This window comes from Podarcis erhardii (assembly GCF_964252035.2).
Source record: "Podarcis erhardii genome assembly, chromosome: 2".
Classification (NCBI taxonomy): domain Eukaryota; kingdom Metazoa; phylum Chordata; class Lepidosauria; order Squamata; family Lacertidae; genus Podarcis; species Podarcis erhardii.
In genome coordinates this window covers 17,370,503-17,380,744 of record NC_138498.1, presented here as the reverse complement: position 1 = coordinate 17,380,744, position 10,242 = coordinate 17,370,503, and the positions used below count along the sequence as shown (strand labels likewise).

The 10,242-nt window shown below is 45.7% G+C and overlaps 1 protein-coding gene across 1 annotated transcript; it reads right to left on the bottom strand.

Moving 5' to 3' along the window:
- Positions 1-1,128: 1,128 nt before the first annotated feature.
- LOC309334780 (putative CENPB DNA-binding domain-containing protein 1) lies at positions 1,129-2,511 on the bottom strand. Its single transcript, XM_081849370.1, has 2 exons — positions 1,791-2,511; positions 1,129-1,715 (listed from the first exon to the last, which is right to left on the bottom strand). Exons 1-2 carry the CDS (start codon positions 2,271-2,273, stop codon positions 1,422-1,424), a joined length of 777 nt encoding a protein of 258 aa, XP_081705496.1. The 5' UTR covers positions 2,274-2,511; the 3' UTR covers positions 1,129-1,421.
- Between the last annotated feature and the right edge of the window lie 7,731 nt (positions 2,512-10,242).

Genomic DNA, 10,242 nt, shown 5'->3' with positions numbered 1-10,242 from the left:
CTTCTTGAACTGTGGTGCCCAGAACTGGACACAGTACTCCAGGTGAGGTCTGACCAGAGCAGAATACAGTGGCACTATTACTTCCCTTGATCTAGATGCTAGAACCCATATTCCCTTGATCTAGATGCTAGAACACAATAGAACCTATTGATGCAGCCCAGAATTGCATTGGCTTTTTTAGCTGCCGCGTCACACTGTTGGCTCATGTCAAGTTTGTGGTCAACCAAGACCCCTAGATCCTTTTCACATGTACTGCTCTCAAGCCAGGTGTCACCCATCTTGTATTTGTGCCTCTCATTTTTTTTTGCCCAAGTGCAATACTTTACATTTCTCCCTATTAAAATTCATCTTGTTTGTTTTGGCCCAGTTCTCTAATCTGTCAAGGTCGTTTTGAAGTGTGATCCTGTCCTCTGGGGTGTTAGCCACCCCTCCCAGTTTGGTGTCATCTGCAAATTTGATCAGGATGCCCTTGAGTCCATCATCCAAGTCGTTGATAAAGATGTTGAATAAGACCGGGCCCAAGACAGAACCCTGTGGCACCCCACTAGTCACTCTTCTCCAGGATGAAGAGGAACCATTGATGAGCACCCTTTGGGTTCGGTCAGTCAGCCAGTTACAAATCCACTGAGTGGTAGCATAGTCAAGACCGCATTTTACCAGCTTCTTTACAAGAATATCATGGGGCACCTTGTCAAATGCCTTGCTGAAATCAAGGTAGGCTACATCCACTGCGTTCCCTTCATCTACCAGGCTTGTAATTCTGTCAAAAAACGAGATCAGGTTAGTCTGACATGACTTATTTTTCAGAAATCCATGCTGACTATTGGTGATCACAGCATTCCTTTCTAGGTGCTCACAGACTGTTTGCTTAATGATCTGCTCCAGAATCTTCCCTGGTATTGATGTCAGACTGACTGGGCGGTAATTATTTGGGTCCTCTCTTTTTCCCTTTTTGAAAATAGGGACAACATTTGCCCTCCTCCAGTCTGCCGGGACTTCGCCTGTTCTCCAGGAATTCTCAAAGATGAGTGCCAGTGGTTCTGAGATCCCATATGCCAGTTCTTTTAATACTCTTGGATGCAGTTCATCTGGCCCTGGAGACTTGAATACATCTAAACTAGCCAAGTACAGTGGTGCCCCACAAGACGAAATTAATTCGTTCCGCAATTTTTGTCGTCTAGCGAATTTTTCGTCTTGCGAAGCACGAAATCCCATAGGAATGCATTGAAAATCAATTAATGCGTTCCTATGGTCAAAAAAAGTCCAAACAAAGCCAAATTTGGTACAACAACAGTTTATTAACTGCTCTTTAAAGTCACACATACTGTAAAAAGCAGTTCAAAAATTGAAGGGAAAATAAATTAACTTTATAAACATGACAGAAAAACATTTAAAAATCAACAAAGTGTACAGTACATTTTCTAAGACTCTGGGGGACCACTCGAAGAAGGCTCCTCTTCCACTCTTTGCTTCTTGGTCAAGAACCTGTCCATAGTCTGCTGCTTTATCCGCCTTTTCAGCAGCTCCCTGAAAGACGACATGACCCTCGTATCATAAAAGTTCCCAGCGTCATGTGCCACGTGCTTCTCATGGTGGTGTAGATCTGCAAAAGTCTGCACCTCCTTCCACGTCTGGCAAATGTCCCTCAGTCTTTCGGAGGACAGCCGTTCCTCAGTTGCTTCCTCCTCTTCCAGTGAGGCCTGCTCCTGCGCAGCCTCTGCCTGCAGAACGTAGCCCTCCGTCGTCACAACCTCCAGGAACTCCGCTGCAAAGTCTTCAGCCGCAGGAACATCAGAACTGGCAGCCTCTCCATGCCTGACCACACTGTGGATGCCAGATCTTGTCTTGAACCGGTCAAACCAACCTCTGCTAGCCTTGAAGACTTCTGGCTCGGCTGAGGTTCCTGGCTGTTCCCGGATGAGGTCAGCGTGCAAGGCCTTGGCCTTCTCACAAATGACGGCCTCAGACACTGTGTCCCCTGCACGCTGCTTCTCTTCTATCCAGATGAGCAGCAACTTCTCGACCTCCTCCAGGACAGCTGGGCGGTTCTTCACGATCCTGGTGACTCCCTTGGCTGCATCAGTCGCCAGGATCTTCTCCCTCATCTTCAGGATGGTCCCGATGGTCGATGGGTTCCTGCCGTACTCCCTGGCGATGTCCGTCACACGCATTCCGCCGTCGTGCTTCCAGATGATCTCCTTCTTCATTTCCAGCGTCACCTTCTCCTTCTTCCTCTCGCCGGCCACCGCAGCAGCAGTCTTCTTGGGTCCCATGGCAGCACAGCTCCTACCTTCGTAAACTCAGAAACAGAAAAAAAAAATCAGTGATGTGCTTCAAACCCAAAAAATACAAAAGCAGCCAGCCACCCACCACACAGAAATTAAAACCCAGAACCAAGGCCTTGAATCCCAAGCACCCCAACCCCAAATCCAAAATCCAAAACCCCCCAAAAAAGTTTTAAAAGTTTAGCTTACCAAATGGATGAAAGAGAAGTTCTGGAAAAGCTTCAACAATCAACCACCGACGTCCTCAGAAACCTCAAATGGCTGCAAAATAAGTTTAGGAAAAGCTTCAAAAATCACCAATGTCTTCAAAAACCTCAACTGCTCCCACAGACACGCACCAACCCACCCACAACACAGAAATTGCAAACCCCTCCCCAACTGCTCCCCCAGCCCCTCCCCAACTGCTGCAAACCCCTCCCCAACTGCTTCCCCACCCAGACAAAAAAAAATTTCAAAAAATAACAACATGGCCAGCACTCAGAAATTCAAACTCAGAAAATTTTTCAAAAAAAATCAACCTGGCCCAGTGGTCACAGAAAATCATAAAAATTCCCAAAAAAGGCCCACAAGCCCCCAGATTATCGCAAACCCCTTCCCAACACCAAGTCCTTGAATCCCAAACACCCCAACCCAAAATCCAAACCCCCCCAAAAAAGTTTTAAAAGTTTAACTTACCAAATGGATGAAAGAGAAGTTCTGGAAAAGTTCTGGAAAAGTTTTGGAAAATCTTCAAAAGTGAGCAAAGTCTGAGAAAAGGCTACCAAACCACGTGCTAACAGTTGCTCCTCGAAGTCAAGTCGCAACTGCAGCTGCTCAAACTAAGCACCCTTGGTTTTAACGGTTTTTACACAAAGGAAACAAAGTCGCGAGACGTTTTCGTTTTGCGAAGCAAGCCCATAGGGGAATTCGTCTTGCGAGGCAAATCGCGGACGAAAAAACCTTTCGTCTAGCGAGTTTTTTGTCTTGCGAGGCATTCGTCTTGCGGGGCACTACTGTATTCTTGTACTATCTCCTTAGTTATTCTGGGCTGTGTTTCCTCTGCTGAATCATTTGCTCCAAATTCTTCAGGTCGGGCATTGTTTTCTTTATCGGAGAAGACTGAGGCAAAGAAGGCATTGAGGAGTTCAGCCCTTTCTGTATCCCCTGTTTGCATTTCACCATCTTCTCCTCTGAGCGACCCCACTGTTTCTTTGTTCTTCCTTTTGCTACGAACATACCCATAAAAGCCTTTTTTGTTGCTTTTAACCTCTCTAGCAAGCCTGAGTTCATTCTGTGCTTTAGCTTTTCTGACTTTGTGTCTACACGTGCTGGCTATTTGTTTGAATTCCTCTTTGGTGGTTTCCCCCCTTTTCCATTTTTTGTACACATCCTTTTTTAATCTTAACTCAGTTAAGAGTTCTTTAGATAGCCACCCTGGCTTCTTTAGGCACCTTCCATGTTTCCATCTCATTGGTATTGCCTGAAGTTGTGCTTTTACTATCTCCCTCTTAACAAACTCCCAGCCATCATGAACTCCCTTTCCTTTTAGTATTACTGTCCATGGGATCTCACCCAGCACTTCCCTAAGTTTTATGAAGTCGGCTTTCTTAAAGTCAAGAAATTGAGTCCTAGTATGCTTGGCTGCTCCTTTCCGCTGTATAGTAAACTTCAGGAGAGCATGATCACTCGCGCCTAATGATCCTTCCACTTCTACCCCACTAACCAGGTCATCGACATTGGTTAGGACCAGATCTAAAATGGCTGTTCCTCTTGTTGCTTCTCCCACTTTCTGGACAATGAAGTTGTCTGCAAGGCCAGTGAGGAATCTGTTTGACCTTATGCTCTTGGCTGAGTTTGACATCCAGCAAATATCCGGGTAATTGAAGTCCCCCATTACTACTATCTCCCTTCCTTTTGCATGCTTGGCCATCTGTTCCAGGAAGGCATCATCTATGTCCTCCGTTTGGCTTGGGGATCTATAGTAAACTCCCACAATGAGGTCCCTGTTATTCTTCTCTCCCTTAATTTTGACCCAAATGCTCTCACTTTGGCTTTGAGGTTCTAAATCTTGGATCTCTTCACAGGTATACACATCCCTGACATATAACGCCACTCCTCCTCCTTTCTTGTCTGGTCTGTTTCTCTGAAATAGATTGTATCCCTCCATTATTACATTCCAGTCGTGGGACTTATCCCACCAGGTTTCAGTGATGCCTATTATGTCATATTTAGTTTGCTGTACCAAGAGCTCAAGCTCATCTTGTTTATTACCCATGCTTTGCGCATTAGTGTACAGACATTGAAGTCCATTAATCATTCCTCCGTGTCTCTTATTTAAGGATTTTTTCCTCCCATCACTAGGTCTGCGTGCTGTTTGCTCCATTCGGTCTATGACATTTGGACTCCTACCTTCAGGAGCACTGTCTCCCTCCCCCACATTAGTCAGTTTAAAGCCCTCCTGATGAGGTTTCTGAGATTTTTGGCAAAAACATTCCGCCCAACCGTTGTGAGGTGCAGCCCATCGCTTGCCAGAAGTCCATCTTCAAGAAACTGCTGTCCGTGATCTAAGAATCCAAACCGTTCCTGTTTACACCATTTGCGAAGCCAGCTGTTCACTTCCACTATTTTTCTCTCTCTCCCTGGGCCACGTCGTTCAACTGGGAGGACAGGTGAGATGACAATTTGTGCATTTAATTGCTTCAATTTCCTGCCCAGAGCCTCATAGTCTCTTTTGATCTTCTGGAGGCTATTGCTTGCAGTGTCATTGGTTCCCACATGAACCAAGAGGAAGGGGTATTTGTCAGTGGGTTTTATGATTCCTTGCAGTCGTTCAGTTACATCTTGGATCTTAGCCCCGGGGAGACAGCACACTTCCCGAGACATCTTGTCAGGCCCACAGATCACTGCTTCTGTTCCCCTCAGTAGGGAATCCCCTATCACCACTACACGCCTCCTCTTAGGTTTGGTCGGGGTTCTTCCGTGAGCTGTCCGTTCCAAGGTCGCCTGCACGTTCCCTGAGGACTGACTTTGCTTCTCGTCTTCATATACCTGATCGACTGTAATGAGGGAGAGATCCTCAAACGGAGTCTGCTCTTCGTCTTCCATGCTAGGGGAGAGGACCTCAAAGCGATTGTGTATTTCTAAACAATCAGAGCGAACCCTGGGCTTCCTACTTCTTTGAGTCACGTTTCTCCATATATCTGGCTCCTGTGTTGGTGAACTAGCCTCCTTCTCAGGGGAGTCCCCTGTCTCCTCCTTGGTGGAGATGGTGTGCTCTGTTGCTTCCAAGAAGAGCTCCAGCTCTCTAATTCTTTGGAGGGTAGCTACACGTTCCTCCAGTTGCTGGACTTTGTCTTTTAAGAGGGCAATCAACATGCAATTGCTGCAGGTAAAGCTGCCTGCAACCTTTGGCAAGATGGCAAACATTGTGCAGGAACCGCAGGCGACTGCAGCTGTTCCCTCACTCTCCATCTTGAGAATGTGTCGTTGGGGGTGGCTACAGCGGTCCTCCATCATAAGAAGCGTGCAGACAGGACAAATAACTCCCCACCAAAAAAAAAAAAAACCTAGGTCTCCCCCGACAAACATTTGAGACTAGCTCCCCTAAATCTAAAAGATGGATCAAACTGCGCGCGCCACTAGGCGCGCGCCGCTGCCCTGCAAGCTCTGATAAGCTCCTCCCACAGCTAATCACCTACCTCAACAGAAACCCTGCCCCCTCTGACCTTTGCACAGGGAGAACAGCTAATCAGCCACAAAGAAACACACACAGGAGGAAACCCTTTTTGCTCGTTCTTCAGCTGCTGCCCTGCAAGCTCTGATAAGCTCCTACCACAGCTAATCACCTACCTCAACAGAAACCCTGCCCCCTCTGACCTTTGCACAGGGAGAACAGCTAATCAGCCACAAAGAAACACACACAGGAGGAAACCCTTTTTGCTCCTTCTTCAGCTGCTGCCCTGCAAGCTCCTGCCCCGGGTACTGGCTACCCACGCTACACCACTGGTGTGTGGAAGTCCCATTGAAATGAATGGAACCGAAGTAACCTCTTGATTTAAAAAAAATATCTGAATTGTAGCCTGTGTGAAGTGTTTGAAGACTCAGTTGATGTACTTTGAGGAAAGCATGTTAAACATTGCTGAAGTGCTACACAAGCATTGCACACAATTTCTGCACCTGCTTATGATTGAAGGATGCACCCAAAAATCACATAAGGTTTAATGTGGATTAGCTAGTTCAGTTCCCTGCTCTATGACATGATATCCTGTCTATAATGCCAGACAATTCCCACAAGTGGAGTCTGTTCTATCTGTGGGGGTTCCTAACCATCTTATACCTTCGTATACTTTAAAATAATTGAGTCAGTTCTGTCCTTGGTTTCCTTCAGACATTCTGTAAATATTTGAAAACCGTCGGCATATTCTAGCTAAACTGTCTTCTCTCTAGACATTCGTTCTAATCCCTTTATGTTTAGAAGTTTCCTTTGGATCTTTTCTAGTTTGCTGTCATCTTTCTTGAACTGTGACACTAGGCACATTTCTCCAGGTAATATGTTCAGGTACTTGAGCTGGGCTTCAAATAAATAAATAAACAGGTATGATTTGGCATTGTGGCTTCCACTTGTTCTTCTGTAGGAAATCCTTGCAAGCACAAGGTGCTAAATTTGGTACTTTAAAGGGGTTACCGGTAATTTGCATGCAGTCTCTCCAAATGAATTTCTCCTTTGAAAGCCAGACCCTTATTTGGGTTCAATAACAAACCTGTGAGATTGGCTCCTTCAACACAGGTGGTGATTTGCTTGAGTAAATTTGGTAAACTTCAAGGATCTGAACTTTAGCTTTCCTCATCCAGCCATAACACACTAACCACCACATCATCATGTTGCGTAATCCAAACAGTGTGTGTTCTTTATAACTAAATGTGGGAAACATAGGATTATTTTCCCTGCAGGGGACTAATTCTTGTTCAGTCAACTAGGACAGTCATGCTCAGATTATCCTTTGACTTTCATTCAGTTAAAAATTTAGGATAAAACAGAATAACCAGCTGTCCCAAACCAGCCCAGTTCCTATATTTCCTTTTCTTAATTGCCATGTTCTCATTCCTACCTGAGAAACGATGTTGAGTGATTCAGTGGTGGCTGTTGTCTGCTGGAGTTGATGGGGTAGAAGTCAGGGAGCTAAACCATAAGCGGAAATGAAACTACCAAAAGGCAGAGCCAACTAATTCTCGTTTTGTTCCCATCCTCTTCCCTGCTGAGTTCTATAAGGGCAGCACTGAAATTAAGGAGGAGGAATCTGACAGACAGTGCCACTCTTGGACTGGCAATTTTGGAGGGATGGCTCTTTGCCCAAATGAACCAGCCCCCACTGGTGTGATTCAGAAGCTTCCCACATTCCCAGTGGTACTTGCCCACCACAAGGTATCTTCTCTACCTTTTGGGATCTCATCAAATCTTAGGAGTTGGAGAGGACCTCAAATCAAATCAAAACACTGCTAATGCAGGAAACCCACCTGACAGGCAGCCATCCATCATTTTCTTTAATGTAATAATAATAATAATAATAATAATAATAATAATAATAATAATAATATAATTTAAAATGTTATATCCTGCCCAGATTCCTGAGTTTCCCCAGCCACTCTGGGTGGCTTACAACATATATAAAAACACAACAAAACACCAAACATTTAAAAACAAAATATCCTATATGAGCAACAAACAAACCAATAAATCAATAGAAACCAATAACAACAACAATAATAAACAATAATAAAGAGTTTACAGTTATATCCAAATTAAAATAACCACCAACCCCAACTAAATATTTAACCAATATCAACCCGACAAAAACAAAACAGACAAACCAAAATTAGAATCTTTTAAAACATTTTAGCCAGTTGCCCCAACCCAAGAGTGCATGCATGAGAATCAGAAGGTTGGCAGTTCGAATCCCCGCAACAATGAGCTCCCATTGCTGTTCCAGCTCCTGCCAACCTTGCAGTTCGAAAGTACACCAGTGCAAGTAGATGACTAGGTACAGCGGTGGTGGGAAGGTAAATGGAGTTTCCGTGTGCTCTGGTTTCCGTCATGTTCCATTGCACCAGAAGTGGTTGTCATACTGGCCACATGAGCCGGAAAGCTGTCTGTGGACAAACACTCGCTCCCTCAGCCTGAAAGTGAGATGAACGCTGCAACCCCATAATCACCTTTGACTGGACTTAACCATTCAGGGGTCCTTTAATGTGGGGGATTTCTAGATCTGAATAACCTGACTTCTAGCTTTGATGATGTTGCATCCTGATGGCACATACTTTGGTGATCCTCTGATACATACCTGGTGCATATATCTTTCCCCCACTATGATATGCGCCATCGATATTATTTCCTTATGCTTTGAGAACATTACAAGTAGCGACAGAACATATCAATGCTGGTTAATACACAAACGAGATCGTGTACAGAGGAGGGAGCAGGGATTGGAACAGATGGCCTTTGGATCCCTTCTCAGTTTGATGAATCTGTGATCCAGGGAGCCTTTGTAGAGTCATAGACATCCTCTCCCCTGACTTTTTTTGGCATAAGCACAGCAACAAACCTTTTCATTAAAAGCTCAGCCTTACACTGTGGAAATCAGGAATCAGGGGCTAGGTTGTAGCTCTAGCAGATAACCTATAGCTGAATAAACACGGTGGAACCAGGAGACCATGTGGCCCAGCTTCCTGTTGGTAGAGGTACACACAAGTTATTTGAACCGCTGCGTCTAGCACAGACACCCTCCCTTCTTTTGCTATGTCATAATCACTTTGATAAATTTCAGTGTTCAGACCGAGTGACCCACCTGCTTGCATCGGAGATCTCTTTTGGTAATTCACACTGGAGTCAATCCTAAAAAGTGTGTCCCGCACGAATCAATGTATATTTGAGGGAAACCGTAAGTTCATCCTTTTACATACATAAATGTTATATAGTTCTGTAATCTTAATTATATTTTATGGCCATATTGTTATTTTTGTATTCCTCTGCCTTTTAAAATGTTTTTTTATGTATTCTTTTTCTCTCTCTTTTTACTTTAACTCTCTGTAATCTTCTTAATGAAATAATTAACATTATATATATATATATATATATATATATATAGGTGGAAAGGGAAGTGTTGGCTCCTCCAGCATTTTGTTCATCTGAGAGGCAATAGGTGCTGTCCCTTGTTCCTCTCCGATATGACTTCAGCACCCCAAGCCTTTCCTGATATATGAAGCATTGTGTGTCCTGATTTGTCCAGGTGGACAAATTGTGATGGAAGAGTGTGTTTTTTTAAAACAAAAACAAAACCACAGCAGACTTTATCAACAGCTTCCCCCATCAGCCCTCTTGAATTTGTGCCCAGCATATATACCTACGTATCCCCAGACACTGCCCCAAGTGTACTTAGCACCGGGCAGAGATGGCAAGTCCTCCCTCCGCTGCACATGTGGGCCCCCCGCCCCCAGCTCCTTCGGTAATAGCTGGCCTGCTTAGCAAGCGGAACTCACCGCCACCCCCCGGCACATGGTGGGGCTTGCCCGAGCCTCTCTTCATTCTGCCCAGTTTGGCCCGACATGGGCGAAGGGGGGGGGAGATCCGGCCCACCTGCCCCCCCCCCACCAGCGTGCAGCTCGGCTTCCCTGCCGCTGCGCCCATCGCCGGTGCCGTCGGGCCTGCTGCTCTAACTCCCAAGAACTTCTCCGAAGTGAGTTTCTCTTCTCGCGGGGGGGGGGGGGAGGGAGAGAGAGAGAGAGAGAGAGAGAGAGAGACCCTTGCCTCCTTCCGGAGGTCTCCCAACTTTTCTTCCCGCCAACTTTGCTTGGGGGCTGCGGCCCGGCCCCTGGGTTAGGGCCCCTGGGTTAGGGAGCGGGGCTGCGTGGGAGGCGGGCAGGCGGGGGCGCGGAGTTTTGCCACGCTCCCTAAGCATTCTGCTGAGAGTCATCAATTATGCAA